Source organism: Opisthocomus hoazin, chromosome 26 (genome assembly GCF_030867145.1).
Source record: "Opisthocomus hoazin isolate bOpiHoa1 chromosome 26, bOpiHoa1.hap1, whole genome shotgun sequence".
NCBI lineage: Eukaryota > Metazoa > Chordata > Aves > Opisthocomiformes > Opisthocomidae > Opisthocomus > Opisthocomus hoazin.
Window position 1 is genome coordinate 6,193,210 of NC_134439.1, and position 17,510 is coordinate 6,210,719.

At 58.1% G+C, this 17,510-nt stretch overlaps 1 protein-coding gene across 2 annotated transcripts in view; it reads left to right on the plus strand.

The window, feature by feature from the left end:
* Positions 1-3,831: 3,831 nt before the first annotated feature.
* SCN4A (sodium voltage-gated channel alpha subunit 4) overlaps positions 3,832-17,510 on the plus strand; it is a 45,019-nt gene continuing 31,340 nt past the window's right edge. The window contains exons 1-4 of one of the 2 annotated variants that reach the window (XM_075443372.1): positions 3,832-4,205; positions 15,053-15,354; positions 15,672-15,790; positions 16,775-16,864. In XM_075443372.1, coding sequence (XP_075299487.1) covers positions 15,091-15,354; positions 15,672-15,790; positions 16,775-16,864 — 473 coding nt within the window. In that variant the 5' untranslated portion in view covers positions 3,832-4,205; positions 15,053-15,090. The remainder of the gene's footprint in view (positions 4,206-15,052; positions 15,355-15,671; positions 15,791-16,774; positions 16,865-17,510) is intronic. The other variant, XM_075443371.1, reaches the window with a different exon arrangement.

The following is a 17,510-nucleotide window of genomic DNA, read 5'->3' on the forward strand; positions in this document are numbered from 1 at the left end:
ACCCAGATGACTTGGTACCAGGCTGGCTAGAGGGTGGAAACTCTGCCAGTATCTGTAATGCCTGGAAATACTCCATGGGGGGGAGAAATATCTGCTTTTTCTCTGCCTGGTGAAGCAGCCAGGCTCTGGGCATGGCCATGGAGAGCAAATGGAGGAGGAAGGCGAGGAAGAGCACAGATGGGTGCAAAGCAGGCTGTCCCAGGGGTGCTGGGGTGCTGCTCGGAGCTGCTGCCACCACGCTGCAGCCTCGCCCCGTTCACCCCCACGAGCATCCCTTGCCCTCCCTGGGCTGAGCTCCTGCCTTGGCAAACGCTGTCTCCAGGAGCGAGAAAGGCCTTGAATGTCCTTTCCCCAAACCTCCCGGTGCCTCCCGGCTGTGCCGTGTTCACGAGACCCGAGCCACCCGATCTCAGCAGAGCTTCTCACACTTCCTGGGTTGTAATTTCTCCATGTAGCCACATGTCCTGCATTAAATAAAACCCGTGTGTTGGCCCCTTTCCAGACTGTAGGTTCTCCAGAGGTCCCGTCTGGTCTCAGGAAGAGGCTTTGAGAGGGAAACAGAGCCCCAGACTTGATTTGAGGTGAGATGGAAGACGTTCTCTTAAACAGCCCCCCAGGTCAGTAACATCCTGCGTCACCAGCCAGGAAACCTCCCGAGGAGCATGGCAGCGGTCAAACAAATGCCTGCCTGCAGCCACGAAGAGACCACAGGTGAATAAACATCTCTCTCCATCATTAGCGAGGAAGATGATGTGCCGGCAGGGATGTGAGGGAGCACCAGATTGCACCAGGACTGGGGATGCCCGGTGGGAATGTCACGGTTGCCATCAAGCTTTGACAAGCACTGGGTTTTTCATGTATTTTCAGCTGCAAATCGGTCTTCCTGGGTGCTAAAGCTGCACCCCAAGTGACCTCCTGGGGTTTGCTGGGCGCTGACCCCGTGGTCTCCCTGGTGCAGAGCCCACTGTGGGTGCAGGGGGGCTGATGTGCCGCTGCCGCGAGGACTTTCCATCACTTCCAGTCTGCAGGGGAGGTTTTCTAGAGGATTTGCTGCATCTCTAGCTTGGACCATGCCCCGTAGCTGCACATTTGGGGCAGCTGAGCCCAGGCGCAGCAGGGCCAGGTCTCATCCCCGTCTCCCCTCCAGCACGGCCCAGGGTATCCCCGCAGCCTGGCATCCCCTCACCCGCCTGCCCTGGGGGTCCCTTGTCGTCCCCTCGGGCAGAGGGGGGGGTTTTGCCTGGAGCCGGTGGGTGGCACTGCGGCCCCGCAACACGACATCGGATCCAGGGTGTCAGCCCCGGAGTGTCAGCGTCCCTGCACAGACCTCCTGGACATGGGCTCAGCCGCCGCGGAGGGACCCTGTCACTTCCTGGGGGCTGCGGGCTGCTGGTCCTGGGTGCCAGCACCCAGTGACTCTGCCCGGGGCCCCAGGAGCATCCAGGGAGTAAGGTAAGGGACACATCGCTTCGGGGGAGTGTGCACCCAGCCCCGCACGTGTTCCAATTTTCAGCAAGAGCTGGGACCCCCCAGGGTCCCCCTCGGCAGCCCTGGCCAGGTGAGGGTTAACCAGTGACAGGGATGGGGATAAGGCTCAGGACTGGGAGAGCTCTGCCTGGTGCTTCTTTCCCTGCCCGCACCCTCTGCTCCTCCCTGCTTGGGTACTGAGGGTGCCCCGATGCCGGTGCCCACACCCGCTCCTTCAGCCCTGCTCCGGGATGTGCCAGGCTCTGCGGAGTGGGGAGTTCACCCTGCTAATGCCCCTTCCCCGCGCCCCAGCTCGCTGGCACAGTTTGCTTCCACCCTGCCTAGCGCGGGCAGCTCTGCCTCTGCCCAGCTCCTGCCTGCGCAGGCATCAGCCAGAGCTCAGCCCCACAGACTCCCACGGAGGCAGCCAGCTCCATGGCCGGGCAAGGGTCGGGATGGACCCAGCACCGGCAAGTTTGGGGGCACCTCCAAGACCCCTGGGTCCCACAGGCTGTACCAAGCATTGCCCTTATCCCTCCCTGGCATCCCAAAGGACACAGTTTTTGCACCCAAATTGGTGTTGCGAGTACCCCTGGGTACCCCAAGCTCCAGTCCCAGTTGGGATTTAGCTGGTTTTGCAGGCAGAGCTGTGTCCTTGTGCCTGCCCAGTGCCTGGATGGGCACCCGAGGGTGCCCCCGGCTTCCAGAAGGGCAGGAGCCACATCCCAGGGTTTCCACCCTCACGTGCCTCACCCCAGGTTTGCTCTAGGCTATAGGCAAAGCAAAAAAAGACCGGTGCAGCTTGTGCAGGCTTCCTGGTGGTGTCAAGGCTGGGCTTGGGGCAGCTGATGGGACCCGCCGAGCATCCCCTGAATTTCCTGCTGTGATCAGTGGAGCAAGTGGAAAGTCCCCACAGCCACAGACACAGGATGTCCCTGTCCCTGCCCTCCTCATCGGCCAAAACCACCGACCACCGGACACGCAGGGGATGCTCTTTGCCCTTGAGTGTGGGCTGTTGCTTGGCTCTTGAGCTCCTGATGGCCTCCCGGCGCTCTCCACCTTGGTTGTAGCAATTCCCTAGGAGCTAACATGGGGCTCTTCACTCCCTCCTTCCCTTGGCTTTAGCCCTTCTGAGCCCAGCCTGGGCTCCAAGTCAGCAAAAAGAACCCTGGGGCTGGTTTTTAATTGAAGAAATCAAAGTTATACTTCCCAAAGCACACCTTCAGCACCTTCCACGCGGAGCTAATCCTCTGTCCCACACTGCACAACCTCCCCCTCGAGAGCTGAACCCGGTCTCCTGGCCTGCTGTATTTACACTGTCTTGAACAAAAAAGGAAAATCATTGAGTGAAAAGCAGAATTGAGCCAAGGAACTCCACTTCCCAGCTCGCTGGGTGCTCAGGTGTACAGTCTTGGCTCTGTTTTTATTGATGGCATGGGATGCTGGCGAGCACAAGGAGCCTCACGGGTGAGGAGCTGGAAGAAAGGAAAGGCGAATTGCCACAGGAACGTGGCAGCAACGGACACCAGGCTGGGGAGGGCTGGTGCTTCAGCTCCGATAAAGCGCACGCCAGCATGGGAAAGTTGCTATGGGGTATTTTTGGACAGGGCAAGCAGCAGAAGAGTTGCACAGAGCTGGCTGTGTTGGAGAGACCACTCCCCTCTGACCAGGCTGGGTGCTGGGGTGGTTGGTCCACACCCAGCACAGCCCTGTGCACCCCAAAAGGGGTGAGCCCTACAAGCTGGGCAACCCTCTGTGCTCTCCTCCCAACCGTGGGGTGCCTTCTGTGCACCCCACACGCCCGTGCAACTCCCTGGGCATGCAAAGAGCACCCAAAGGCAGGACAAGAGTGGAGGCAACCACACAGCAAGCCTCCCTTTTGCACTACCCCGTGCCAGCCTGGTCCGGCTCAGACCCTCGGGGGTCCCCCCACGCCGGGTGTGTGCCAAGGGACACGGGGTGAGGTGTGCTGGTGTCGCAGCGGGGTGACCCTGCATGGCTGCTGGCTGTCCCAGCCGTTGGGTGCTCCTGGTGTGCAGAGAAACACGGTGCTGCTGCAAAATGAGGCAGCAGCAGAGGGTGGGCGTGGGGGGGACGAAGCCGAAATGACGGGTGCCCCTCGTTTGTAAGCAAGAGGAGCAGCCGTGGGTGCTGCACGATGGGAGAAACACTCCCGAAGAGCCAGCAGCTCGGAGACGAGGTTGGCAGCAGGGTTGGCACCGACTCCCCCACTCCGCCCGCGCAGTTGTCCCGCGGCTCTTTCCAATCGCGTGTCACTGCTGGGAGAGAGACGGGGAGGTGCTGGCCGGGGACCCTCCCCACCTCCCCTCCACCTCCCCCAAAGCCAGCCCGAAGCCACCTCAACGCCTGGGACACTCTGCCACCGTAACCGCGCCGGGTGGCCGGCGTCCCCGTCTCGGGGCATGGCTGGGGTGGCCACGGGTCAGGGGGGTCCGTGCACGCAGGACCCCCGGAGCGCTGGGCGACACGGCCGCGGGGCTGCGGCCGCAGCCAGCCCCATGATTGGCGCAGCAGGGGACGAATGCCGCAGCTGAGACGGGGCCCAGGCTACCTGAAGGACCCCGCGTGTCCTCAGGTTTCACTCATGACCATCTGACAGCAGCAGCAGCTGCTCTGCCAACAGCCACTCGCGGAGCCAAAGCCTCCAGGAGTCGAAGGAGAGGGAAATTCTGGCTCTGAAAGGTCTCTCCTTGGGATTTCGCTCTCTCCACCCAACAGTAAGTACCGGGTTCAGCCCTGGGCTGATGCCAGGCCACTGGGCAGGGTCTACGGGGTCTTGGATGTCACCGTGTTTGTCATTCTTACGGTGCCCGCAGCGGTGCAAGCAACAACAGGGGCTTCGCTGTCCGAGTGCCAGAGGTGGATGGGGTCAGGACAGCCCCCGCGGTCACTGGTGTGGTGCGAAGGGCTGTAGGCACCCGCCGGACCCCCCTGCGTGGAAAACAGCCCGGCACAGGGACAGAAAGTCCCCCCACAAAGGCAGGGTCAGGGCGCAGGAACGTGGGTGCCAGCAGCCACCGGACCCTCCGTGGCCACGGACCTGCTGCCAGGATGAGAGGGGACGGCGGGGGATGTGACGGGCAACCGGTTTCTGAGCCACCTTCCCACCCAGAGGAAGGGAGCTACAGGCAGGGCTTAAAAGTCACAAGTCGCCTTTCTCCTGGCTTCTCCTCCTGGAGATCTAAATATAAACCTCAGCTTGGCCAAGCCAAGGTTGCAGGAAAGGTCTGCGGGGTGCTTCGCAGTGTCTCCTTTCGGGAAGGCGCCTGTCCCTGCAGAGCCCCAGTCCCCCGCAGGGGAGCCGGGAGGGACCCCCATGGGGACCCGAGGAGGAGGTGGGACCCTCTGCTGTGCCGAAACGGCGGTGATGGGTGGGGGACACGGAGGTGGGAGGTCGTCATTCCCCCACCCACGCGCTGGAGCTGTGGGGTGCGCACGCACAGCCAGGGGCTTTGGGGTGCCAGGGAGGCAGTGGGACCCTGATGTGGGGTTCAGGGCTCGGATTCCCCTGCGGGCAGTGGAGAAACAGGCAGTGCCAGGGTGGGATTCGGCTCATTTTTTGGGTGCTGAATCCCCCCACGCAGCTCTGACTTGGCCGCAGCACCCTGCCTGCGGTGGGTGCACGGGCTGTGCAGAGCTCCCATCACTCGCTGCACATGTGGGGACCACTGTGTACCCCCAGTGCCATTCGGGGGTCTATCCAGCGACCATCGGCCATCCCTTGCAACAGCGACCGTCCCGCTCGGCCGGGTCCTGCATCGCTGCTCCCTCGCTCCCCGGAGCCCGTCCTGAGTTGCAGAGTGAAGTCTGCAGAGAAGCCCAAGCATCTCCCCCCCTTCCCACACTGCTGATGGCAAGGATCAGCCTGGGCAAAAAACTGAACAGCGAATATCAACGAGGGGCAGCAATTCCATAAACCCTGGGGACAGCGGGACCCCCACGGTCGGTCCCGTGACAGAGGGGAGGGAGATCCTGCACGTGCGGCTGACGGATCGATGCTGTGAGCGCTGGGGCTGCCTCCTCTAGCGCTTGCTAGGAAAATGCCTGATGGTATAACGGTTCAGGGGGAAAAAGGGCATGTTTATTGGAAACGGTTAAAGAACACAGAGTCCTGCCTTGTCTTGGCTGTACTAATATTTAAATAGCATTTTCTATTTTCCGGTGTGTGCATAAGGGTGCGGTGAGCGTCACCCGGGGCAAAAGGCCCCGTGGAGCCGCTCGGGCAGCTCCGTCTTCACTCGGGGCAACTTGCCGGCTATGGCTTTAGGAAAGCGAGCGGCAGCAGGTAATGACGAGCCATCCGGCATCGTTTCTGTGTTCAGCAGGTTGGGCTAATGAGATCATTTGTATGGAGGGGAGGAAGGGGGAGAACGTGGTGCATGCTTTGGGGAGTTACGAGGGCGAAGATCCCAGCTGTAGCTCCGGAGATGCCGGGAAGGGTGCTCAGCCTCTGTGCCCATCTGTCTGTGCAGCTGCCTCCCTCCTTGGCTATTCATACAGCCCTTGTGAGCATCTCATCTTTGAGTCCTCCTTATCCAGATCCAAGTGGATTTGAATGCGATCCCTCAGGAGCTGGAGGGCAAGAGCCGAGGTGTGGGGCTCAGTGTCCGGGGCTGGGCACTGGGAGGGCTGTGATGGCTGCCGGTGCCCCGCATTGGTCCTGGCTTGCATTTTGTCTGGTATGGGGTATTGGGGTACAGAGCCTGGGAAAATGGGTGTCCTCCAGCCCCGGGATGCTGGAGGGACCACACTATTGCAAATCCCACAGGAACATCAGGTCTGGGACCTACTCCCAGCGCTGCTCACTGGTGATCCCCATGGGAGCCGGTGGGGCCGTGTCCCTCATAGCATCCCTCGGAGGTGGCTGCATCTCCGCGCCCCCAGGCCCCCCCCAGTCTGGGGGACCCTGTGGGGGGTAGCAGGTCGTTATGGCCCCGCGCCACCCTCCCTTCCCCCATGCCATCCCCTCACTGCCTTCACAGCACCATTCAAATCTTTTCCAAGCCTGACATGAGAGCTGCTGGCAGGGAGGAGCAGGAGCGCTGGATGACACCCGAGTGCAGGCAGTGGGCAGTGGGCAAGCGCAGGGTCCCCTCTTTAACCTTTCCCCACCTGCTGAACATTCACCGCAGCCAAACCCCCCCAAGAATAAACCCAAGCAGCCATCCGCCCTGGTGTTCCCTTCCTAGCAAGCCCCTCCCGGGGGTCAGTAGGGACAGCAGGATGGAAAGGAGGTGGGGATGGGGTGATACCCCTGGCTGCATCCTCTGGCTCCGGGCAGGAGGGGGTTAGCGCGTTGCTGCAGGATGTTGCAACCTCCTATTTCCATCTGTGGCCCAGGAGAGTATCTGAGGACTTCACAGCTTCCAGCCTATGTAGGACACCCCCTCCTTCGGGCACATCGAGGTACCCTTGGTAGGGCTGCGGGCAAACAGGCGTTGCAGTGCCAGCAGTCGAATGAATTCCGGTCAATAATGCTCAGTGAATTGTACAAAACCAGTCTCCACGCAGTTAAGACGCCAGTTGCAGGAGTGGAGGCACCTCTGCTGGGGTTGGATTTTGGAGGGATCAGGAGTTTATGCCCCAGGGGGAGGCTGGTGCCCCTTTAGCATGTTCAGCATTAAGGATTTGGCTCTCCAAAGGAAGCCAGCGATGACACGGGCTTGGCTGTGTCTTTGCAAGGAGCTGGGGAGGGGACCAGCACCTTGCTTGACACGCGCAGAGCACCCATCGTGGCTGGGGCCCCGCTGAAGGTGCTGCTGCCATGTGCCGTGAAACACGGCGTTGTGCTTCACGTCCTCCTCCTCCTCCTCCGTGTCTGTCCCCCAAGCGCTGGCACAGCCCTTGGCTCACGGGCATCCTTGTCCATCGCGAGGCAGGGGGTGGGTTGGCTGCTGCCAGGAAAGGGGCAGGGAAGGGAAATCATTCAACGTGTGCTTAAAATCAAGCACGTGCTTTTGCATTTGGCCCACGCAACCGTACCAACATCACTGCTGCTGTGAGTGACACGCAGTGAGGGACCCTGGCTGGTCTGGACCAACCTGGGGGACCATGATGGCACCTGGAGAGCATGAGCTTGCTGCAGCATCTCAGTCCCCTTGGTCTGGCTGGGGAAAGGCATCCACCAGCGCTGGGCTTGCTCCGGCACTGTTTTCCAAGGGCTTTCAACAGACCATCCCGTTTGCTCGGCATCGGGGAAATTGCAGGCAGCGTAGCTTCACCGGCTCCCTGGGATGACGGGTGCTGCTTGGTCAGGCATTGGACCAGGCTGCCCAGGGCAGTGGTGGAGTCCCCATCCCTGGAGGGGTTCAAAAAACGTGTGCATGCGGCACTTCGGGACATGGTTTAGCAGGAATGGTGGTGTTGGGTTGACGGTTGGACTTGGTGACCTTAGAGGTCTTTTCCAGCCTTAACAATTCTGTGATTCTGTGATTCTCTGATTCTCTGAAGCATCCCGCATTCCTGCCAGTGCAGTTGACTTGGGCCGCGCTTCAGAAAAGGAACAAAATACACCCGGAGGAGGGTAAAAAACCACAGTGGTGGCAGGAGCCAGCACGGGGGGACAGGTTGCTAATGGGAGCCAGTGGTGCTCACCGGGCTTGGCTGGGAAGAGGCTGGTGTTTGAGCCACACAGCCCACAGGATTTCCCAGCCTAAGGCTTAAGAAATTCAGAAATTAAAAAGGATCATGATGGAAAACGAAGAATTAATTTTTTCCTCACTATCTAATTCTTCACAGCCCACTGCTATTTGAAAATAGAGTGGGAAAAGGATTGGGGTGATTCCATTTTTTTACTACTGTTACTTTCTTTTCATGAAAACATAGCACCAGCTGCCTTTAAAAAAGGGCAGCCCGAAAACACAGCGAGTTTATGGTGTGCTCAGAAACATCGCGGTGGTGGAGATCCAGCGTCCCACGGCAGCGTCGTAAGAGGCGTTTGTTTGCAGAGGAAAATTCTGGAGGCTTCGCACGCCTTTCCAGACAGTCTTCGCAATGTACTTACAGCGAAGCATTCAGGGACGGCAACGTATCCAGGGACAGAAAACCTCAGGCTCTTACATAGCACATTATCATGTTACAGAAAGGGACATCAACTTGTTTATAAAATGGCTAATTTTGTCGGGCACAACTGAATGGTGTTTGTCCCAGTTACTGCTAGAAAGTCGTAGAATCTTGAAAATGCTAATGCGGCTCCAGGCCCTGCTCGGCACGCCGTTAAATCACCCCTGTGCACGTGTCAAAGCAAACCTCTCCACCCCCTGTGCTATTTGTGGGCAGAACAAAAAAAAAACATTTCACATTAGATTTTTTTCCATTTCCTCACTTTTTTGTCAAAGCCTGGGGAAAATACGGTAGGAAATAAACACCCCATAAGACTTTTTCAAGCCGTGACATCCCTAGGACCATGCTGGAAGGGTTTTTTTTCTGCAGCCATCGGACTTTACAACAAAGCACCGTGTCACACCATGCCCTCAAGCATCACCAAAAAAAAGATAAAGCACAAATATCCTGCAGCTCAAACAAAACCCACAGCAGCGGATGGCAATGCTGCCGCAGCACAGGGCTGACATCATCTCCTACATCGCAGCCTGCACCCAGTGGGGTTCGGAGCTGTTTGGGGTCCCTCTGCCAGGCTGGGTGCAGTGGCAGGATTTGGCCCTGCTCCTTCTCCTTTCCCCCGTGGTCCCACCATTGGGGGTGCACAGAGGTGGGAAATGCAGAGGGGATGAGGAGTCTGGTGCTGAATCATCCCCATGAATCTCCCTGTCCTCCGTGGACACATAAATGTTGTCCTGGCCTCACCAAGTCTCTGTGCCCTTGGGCTGGGTTTGAATGAAGTACGCATTCTCCTGGCTGGAGGTCTCCTCGCCCATGTGGGTTTGATTTTTTAAAACCTATTTAACACATGCAGGGGCAGAGAGGGACCTGTTATGGGGGGCTTCACAGGGCCGCGCAGCAGGGTTGGGAGAGCGAGACCCACGGTGTGGCCCCGGGGGTCCTCCTGGGCGAGCGAGACGGCTGCCACGGGGATCGGCAGCGTGGAGGGCAGATGGTGCCTGCAGCAGCCCTTGGGATGTGTGTGGCCCAGAACCCGTCACCGAGCCATGACTCAGCCCCAAAGCCTTCGGTCCCAGCTGGTCCCCGTTGCACCATCCTGCCCCGCCCCGGGGTCCTCGTGGGGATGAGTAAGCGAGGGATGGAGAGGGCAGGGTTGTCCTGTGTGCAGTCAGCTTCTAGGTGCTGCTTGTGCTGGAAGTGGTGTGTCCCAGGAGGATTTGGGGTGCAGGTAGCAAGGAGGGGCTGCTGCAGGACTGTGCTTTCCGTGTGCTGTGATGGGTTTGGGTTGTGTGTGCAACAGGGTCTGGTTTCCAGAGCTGTTGAGCTGCTGGGTGCTGGCTTGTCTCCCCCGGCATCAACTTCTCGTAGCTACAAGTGTGTGTGTGAGCCAGCTCTGGGCTCCCTGGCACCGGCTGTCCCCAGGCTGGCTGCTCGCTGGCTTTGGTGCACGAGCTCCTTGTTTCCACGCTAATCCCCGCTGCAGGGAGTCCGCTGCCGTGCTGTGCACTGCGAGCACTTGGCTGAGCATCGCCTGGCTCTGCTTGGTCCTTGGTGAGTGAAGCTGATTTACACCCGCTGATGACCATTCCAGTTGTTTTCTGTCTTGGACTCGTGTCCATATCTGTCTCCTCTGGGGTCTTTCCAGAGTGTCTCCTGCTAAGAGGGTGAATCTCGAGGGGGAGGTTTACAGCTGGGCAAGGGCAGCCCCTCAAGATGTGTTCGATGGTCCTGCTGCAGCACTGCAGGTGCTCAGGGGGTCCCACTGCTGTCTCCTCCTGGGTATCCGCAGAGCGGAGGTCTCCAGGAGCAGCGCGTCTTCACTTGAGACACCCGCAGTCATTCCTGCCCTTGTTAACCCAGCCCTGAGCATGGGGGGGGAGGGGTGAGGAGCAAACGCATCTCTGGGCTTACCAGGCTGGGGGACTCAGCTCTGCAGATGCTCTCCCAGAGCAATGCCCTGGGAGGGGAGGAGCAGAGCCCTGGAGCCTGGGCGCTGGGCTGAGCCCAGCACCTGCATGGGGCAGCAGCATGGGGGGAAGCCCCCAGCCCACACTGTGTCCCCCACAGCCACGCGTCTGCACACAGCAGCCAAGAAAGTCCTTCGCCCTCTTCCTCAGGAGGTTATTTTCTGTGCAGGGATGAAGGGCCAAATCTGGACAAGGTGGCTTTCCGAGCAGTCTCAGACAGGACCCTGTCACCCTCCCGTCTGTCCTCATTATACAGAACCTATTACGCAGCATCTCTGGTAGCTTCCAAACCACTCCTGTTATTTTGGAGGCTGATTCATTGGTGTGGCCTCAGAGTAGCAAAAATATCAGAGGAAACTAAATTGCTATCAAAGTGAAGGCCACGTGCTCCTGAGCGGTGAGCTGCTCCCAGTTGCCTGCTGGTAATTGCTGATGCTGAACTGGGAGTAAGATGCTCATCCATGGCGTGTCAAGGTGTTGGATGTGGGCAGCATGTCCAAAAGCAACAGCTCAAGGTTGTCATGGTAAAAAAGACTTATCCAGCTTAGCTGGGAGTCCAAAATTTAAGGCAACACTAAATAGCAGATCAGAGCTTTGTAGAGACATTTGAAGTGACAGATTTCTTAGCAGAAAAGCCGATGGGGCAGGAGTCTGCCTTTAATAAGGGACTCTGAGGGGACCCAGGTCCTGGGGAGAGCTGGGGCTGGGGACCGCGGGGGTGAGTTGTGCCCGGGGCAGCAGCTGTTGCTGAACCCGAACTGCTTTCACCTATCGGAGACGCAAAGAGTTTGATCTCGGTTATTTATAGCAGCCGCTATAAATGTGCCAGGATGTGCCAGGCCAGGAGCAGAGGGGCTGTTCACCCCGACCCGGGGGCTGGTCCCAGGGCAAGCTGCCCACTCGGGGCGGTGGGACCTGGCTCTCTACCCACGCTGTGTCTCCCACACGCACTGGTGTGGGAACTGGGTTCACTGGGGGAGAGAGGAGTGCTGAGCCGAGCCCCTCGCAGAGCCTGCTTTTGGCTCTTGGCTCCCTCTTTTTTGGGAAGCAGCAATCAAGCAGAGATGCTGATGGCTCCAGGCAGGAGCTGGACATAGGCTTAAACCCTGCTCCTGCTCCCTGGGGTCATCCCAGTAGCTCTGGGCGGCCACGAAGGGGTCTGAGCAGGACCAGATGCTGCAGAAGACCCCAAAAAGCCGCAAAGCATTTCCATGCCCGGAGCAGCACCCCTTTTGAGGACCACCTGCGTAGCCTTGGGCACTGCTGCCGGCCCTCGGCATCAAGCCCGGAGGCTGCAAGCCCCATACCTGGTGCTACCAGGGGCTGCTCCACCAGCAGCCGGCACAGCCGGCTTCAGCCCAGCGAGCGGAAGAGGAGACGCGGGCCGAAAGCAAAGTGGGTGCCGCTCGCTCCTGTTCCCCTCCTGCGCTCGCTCCTGCCGGGGTAGGAATGAGCAGAGTCATGGGGCTGCAGAAACCTGACTCCTGCGGTGATCGCTGGTGGCAGCTGGAGGCACAGCCACCTCGGCCGGGACCGCAGGCTGGGCGCAGCGAGGGGGACGGGGCATTGCTGGGCGTTTGGAGGGGCAGCACCCAGCGGGAGGTTCCAGGGAAGGTACGGACCACGCAGCACCCTGTGCACCGAAACCTGGGAGAGCAGCGTGCTGCTGAAGGGGCTGGAGCCCTGCGCAGTGCTGGCATGGCCCGTAACGCAGGATTGCCCGAACAGCTCTGCAAAACCCTGTTTCCAGGGAAACTGAGGCTGCCTAGACCACCAAGCTCCTGTCAGTCCTTGGAGCTCCCAGGAGATGGGGTGGGGTGGTCCCCGCCATGGGTGCAGTGGGTCCTGCTTCAGCATCCATCAGTGCATCCCTGGTGGCACATGGGGTGATAGAGTCAGACACAACCTCGTGTTTTTGGCTTGAGGTTTGCGGCCACCGGTATCAAGGGAATGCAAAGGGTGGGTTTCCAGAGCTGCTCAAGTAGAGCATGAAATGGGTTTGAATCCAGAATAACTCTGGGTGAGAAGAAGCAATCGGGGTGCCCCACTGACCCGCTGCCATGGGCACCGTCCCCTCCCAGAGACCTGTGGTGGCAAGAATTCCCTTTTTGCTTGTTTTGAGATCCCACCTTTGGGGTCCAGCGGGTCTGGCATGGGATGGGGCCGTGTCCCTCTGGGATCACTGCTCCAGGTTCCCCATTTTGCAGTGGTTCAAGCCCCTGAGCTGGGCTGTGGGCAGTGCCAGACTCCGCAGTGATGTGACTCAGTTTATCCTGTTAGATAATCCTGTTCAGCAAGGAAAAAACCCTCCTTCTTCTAAAATGGGTTTAAATACAAAAATTGGTGCTCTTGCCACCTGATTTTTTAAAGGTTGCTCTGTTCCAAAAGGCAGCAAGTTGCTCCCATCCCTCTACCAGCTGCAGTTTGAATGTGCATCAAAGCCCTGGTGCTGGAGCTGTGCAGGGGCCGTTTGGGCACTGCAGTGAAGGTGGTCTCTGCCCGAGAGATGCTGCAGCCAGGGGCTGGTCCCTGCTTCATCGCTGGGGCTGAATGCGATGGGGAGTGAGCAGTAATACCCCCAGACCACTGTGCTGCTGTGGGGATTGCCTGCTCTTGGCGGAAGAAAATCCACTTTGCACACCGAGATTCAATTCAGCAGCGATAACGAGGGAGCGTGGGGGTTTCTAAAACACAGTTATCCTGCGCTGCTCAGAATCAGTGCCTCCCTTTGCCGTTGCTTTTATCCCTTGGTTTTGTAGTCACCATAGGAACGTGTCGATACCATTACGCACCCAGAGTCTCTCTTCCCGTCGGGGATATAAATGTCCACTTCTCCTCAGTTACAGAAGGCTGAAGGTTTCCAGCTCTCAGCACGTCAGGGCTGGGGCTGTGAGGAGTATTGATCACAGAATCACAGAATGGCAGGGGTTGGAAGTGACCTCCGGGGATCACCCAGCCCAACCCCCTGCCCAAGCAGGGTCACCCACAGCAGGCTGCACAGCACCACGTCCAGGCGGGGCTGGAATATCTCCAGAGAAGGAGACTCCACAACCTCCCTGGGCAGCCTGGGCCAGGGCTCTGTCACCCTCAGAGGGAAGAAGTTCTTCCTCATGCTCAGCTGGAGCTTCCTCTGCTTCAGTTTGTGCCCGTTGCCCCTTGTCCTGTCGCTGGGCACCAGTGGAAAGAGTCTCGCCCCGTCCTCCTGACCCCCACCCTGCAGATATTTAGAGGCATTTCTAAGGTCCCCTCTCAGCCTTCTCTTCTCCAGGCTGAACAAGCCCAGCTCCCTCAGCCTCTCCTTATAGGGGAGATGCTCCAGTCCACTCATCATCCTCGTAGCCCTCCGCTGGACTCTCTCCAGTAGCTCCTCATCTTTGTTGAAGTGGGGAGCCCAGCACTGGACACAGCACTGCAGATGGGGCCTCACTGGGGCAGAGTAGAGGGGAAGGAAAACCTCCCTCGACAAATCATCCTAAAGCTTTCTCAGGGGCAGGTGCTTGGCAACATCACCTAAAGTTTTGGTGCATGGAGGAGTCGCCACTTGCCAGTGGGATTCTCATTTTGGGGAGGGTGAGGGACAGAGGTGCATCTATCCCAGTACCCCTGTGAAGCAGGATGGAGTATTACGGTAGATTGGGCTCACCTTTGACACAAGCTGGTGTTTATGGGTTGAACAGATATTGAGGTGAAGCCGAGGCAAGGTGACTCCAAGCAAGAACCTTTCTGGTGTCTAGGAAGCCTTTGCCAGGTGTTTTGGCCCCGCTCAGGGCACGGCAGCCTGTTCCTCTGGGTTCAACCACCCGTTTCTTCCCCACTTCACACTCTCCAACCCTTTTCATTGTTCTGCTGCTCCATGGAGCCATCCTTAAGCCTCCCAAACGGTCCATCCTATTCCTGTCTGGGGAGTCCTCCTGATCATAGCATTAGAAAGTGCCATTGTTGCCTTGCTTTCCGGCTCCGGGTAAGACTTTAACCCCTTCCTCTCGGGAGAAGAGCTAGCAGGCAATGCAGGTTACTCATGTTTCATACGGATGGTTGCTGTGAAATGGCTACCAACCCTGCAGCACCGAGCTCCACTGGCTGAGGAACCTCTTGCTTTGAGCACTGCAAGTTGCTTGCACGAGGTGCAGGAGGAAAGCTGCCAATGCCTCGCAGCGTATTGCGAAGGCGAGACATCTGGAGAGGTGCCATTGATACCGAAGGTGTTTCGTTGAACAACCCTGTCCAGGGTGTGAAACGGCATGTCTACCAACAGCCGGCTGGTGCCAGGGACACCAACTGCTCAGCTCATATGGTGCTCAAGCCGATGGTGCTTTTTGATCAGAGGCTGAATGGGGGTCTGGGAGGAGAAGGAGCACACGATATGCTCCATCTGCAAGTGATCCCTGCATAATCTTTCTTGCAAGTTCAATATTTCTGCAATGAACTCGTTTGCAAAAACTCACCGAGATACTTCCGTCATCTTGCTTCAAGGGCTGAGGAAAAATGCCCCAAAACGGCACCAGCCAGCATTCCTTCCTCAGCCTCCCTTTTCCCAGCAGGCTGGGCGAAGGCGTCCCGGCAGCAGAATGAGAGGATGGCCGGCCTGCCGCACATCCCGGGCCCCGAGAACCTCCGCCCCTTCACCCCCGCCTCGCTGGCTGCCATCGAGCAGCGCATCGCCGAGGCAGAGGCACTCAAGGTAAAGAAGCAGCAAGTGGAGCTGCCTGAGGAAGAGGAGATCAAGCCCAGCAGCGACCTGGAAGCCGGCAAGAACCTGCCCCTTATATATGGTGACCCACCACCAGAGCTCATCGGGACCCCCCTGGAGGACCTGGACCCTTTCTACAAGGATAAGAAGGTGAGGCACAGAGTTTAGCCCATAGGTAGACTGGACATTAGATGTAAGTCCCAAGAAAAAGAACAAAGCATGGACCTCCTCTTCTTTTCACCATGCCCTAGGGTCTCATCTGAGCCCATCTTGGTGATCCACAGCCCCAGACTGCTGTGGTTGTTTCTGCTCTAAAGCAGAGCACCAGTTTCTTGGCAAAGACACAAACCTTCAGAGATCCAAAGCACTCATAGATTCTCACCTCTAGTGGCGGCACTTGATCTGTAGGTGTTTGGGGGGGGGATGCAGAAGGGCTAACCTGTTTCCCTCCTCTCTTTTCTCCACAGACATTCATAGTCCTCAACAAAGGGAAGTCCATCTTCCGCTTCTCGGCGACCCCTGCCCTCTACCTGCTGGGGCCCTTTCACCCCATCCGCAGAGGAGCCATCAAAGTGCTTATCCATTCATATCCTTGTCCTCTGTGATGCTGCTCCACCCAAACCCTGACGGTCAAAGTGCAGCCTGGGAGAGGGCTGAGAGAAGTGTTTCATGATGGTGTGGTGAGCAAATCTCCTGGGCTGGCCCCCACCATGGCCAGGACCCACTGCCAAGCCATCCCAGTGGTTTAGTCCCTTCCCGAGGAGCAGGTGCTTGAAGGCTTTGGGCACCTTGGTGGCACCAAGAGCTCAGCCTTGGCTGGAGAAGGGAGGAATCAGTGTGGTTGGAGAACGGAAGAGACCTAAGTGGTGGAGTTTCCTAGGAAGAGGTTTGAGGTCTCTGAGGTCTGGAGAGAGTTGGAAAGGAAGGAAAACGTTTAGAGGTCAGCGGATCCTGTCCCATCTGGGAAGCGGGTGAATTGGGGAGCTCAAAGGATGCTTTGGGAGAGGGAAGGCAGAGAAACCAGGACATTGGGGTGCAGAGAAACCAGGACATTGGGGTACAGGGAAGAAGGCAACTTGCGCAGTGCTGGGGCTTCTGGTGTGAGACAAGCAGAGATGGAAAGACAGGAAGGGACTCCAAGAGCAAGAGCGGCACCAGGATGGGTGGGAAGTGATCCCAGCTGAGCTCTGGTGGCAGCAGGGTTTGGTGGCCAGGAGGCAGGAGGAAAAAGAGAGGGTGTTTCTGGCAGAGGGATCAGAGAAGTGGGGAAAGCTGTATCCTGAGGTGATGGAGAGGAAGGAGCACTGCGGACAAGAAGGGGGGCAGAGCCATCACCACAGAGATGGGGAGCAGAGCAGAAAGGGAGGGAAGGGGCCAGGATGATGCATGGCAGACTAAGGGGAAAGTGTGAGCACAGGACTGAGCCAGGAGAGAGCTGCAGGAGGAGCAGGTCAGGGCATCGGACCAGGGTGGGAGCCAGAACAAGAGGAGCAGGGGTGCTTGGCTTCATAACCGTGTGAATGGGGGAATCTGGCAACAGCCACAGCATTTCTCCTTGACCAGATTTTAAATTATTCAGCATGTTCATCATGATCACGATTTTAACCAACTGCGTGTTTATGACAATGAGCAACCCCCCAGCATGGTCCAAGAACGTGGAGTAAGTCTCTGCTTCTCACAACCTCCCCCAGCCGTGGGGACCATCCCAGGAGGGACGGGACCAAGGCTGAGAGAGGAGTGTTGGGATATAGACACCCTTCAGAGGAGGAGAGGTGTCATGAGGAGATGCTGGTGGCTCTCTTGATCTCAGAAGGGATGCCCACACTATGCATTAAGTGTTGCAAAGAGGAGGAGCGTTTCAGAGCTGCCCAAAATCTGGTGGGGTCCCTGTGACAGGAGACCACTGCAGAGCAGGTTGGGTCAGGTCAGGTCAGGTCAGCAGTGATAGTCTGAAGAGGCTGAGCAGATCCACCAGTCCAGGGAGCGTGGACAACCAGCCCCAGGTGAGAAGGGGAAAATCCAGCATTTTCTGCTGTGATTCTGCACAGTCAGGTCTCAGCAGGGTTTTCCAGAGAGCATGGTGGTGCTGGGACATCAGCAGGAATCAGAGGTGTTGCAGAATAGTCACCAAAGGAATTGGTACCTCAAGATGTTCCAACTTGCCTTACAAGGTGACATGAAAACCTCCCCCAGTGCCGAAGCACCCCAGGAACCCAGCAGCCCTTAACCATGAGGCCCCAAACTCAGCTCCCCAAGATGGTCCCACTAGTGGACAAAACCTCATCCTGAGCTGGCCCTTGGACCCA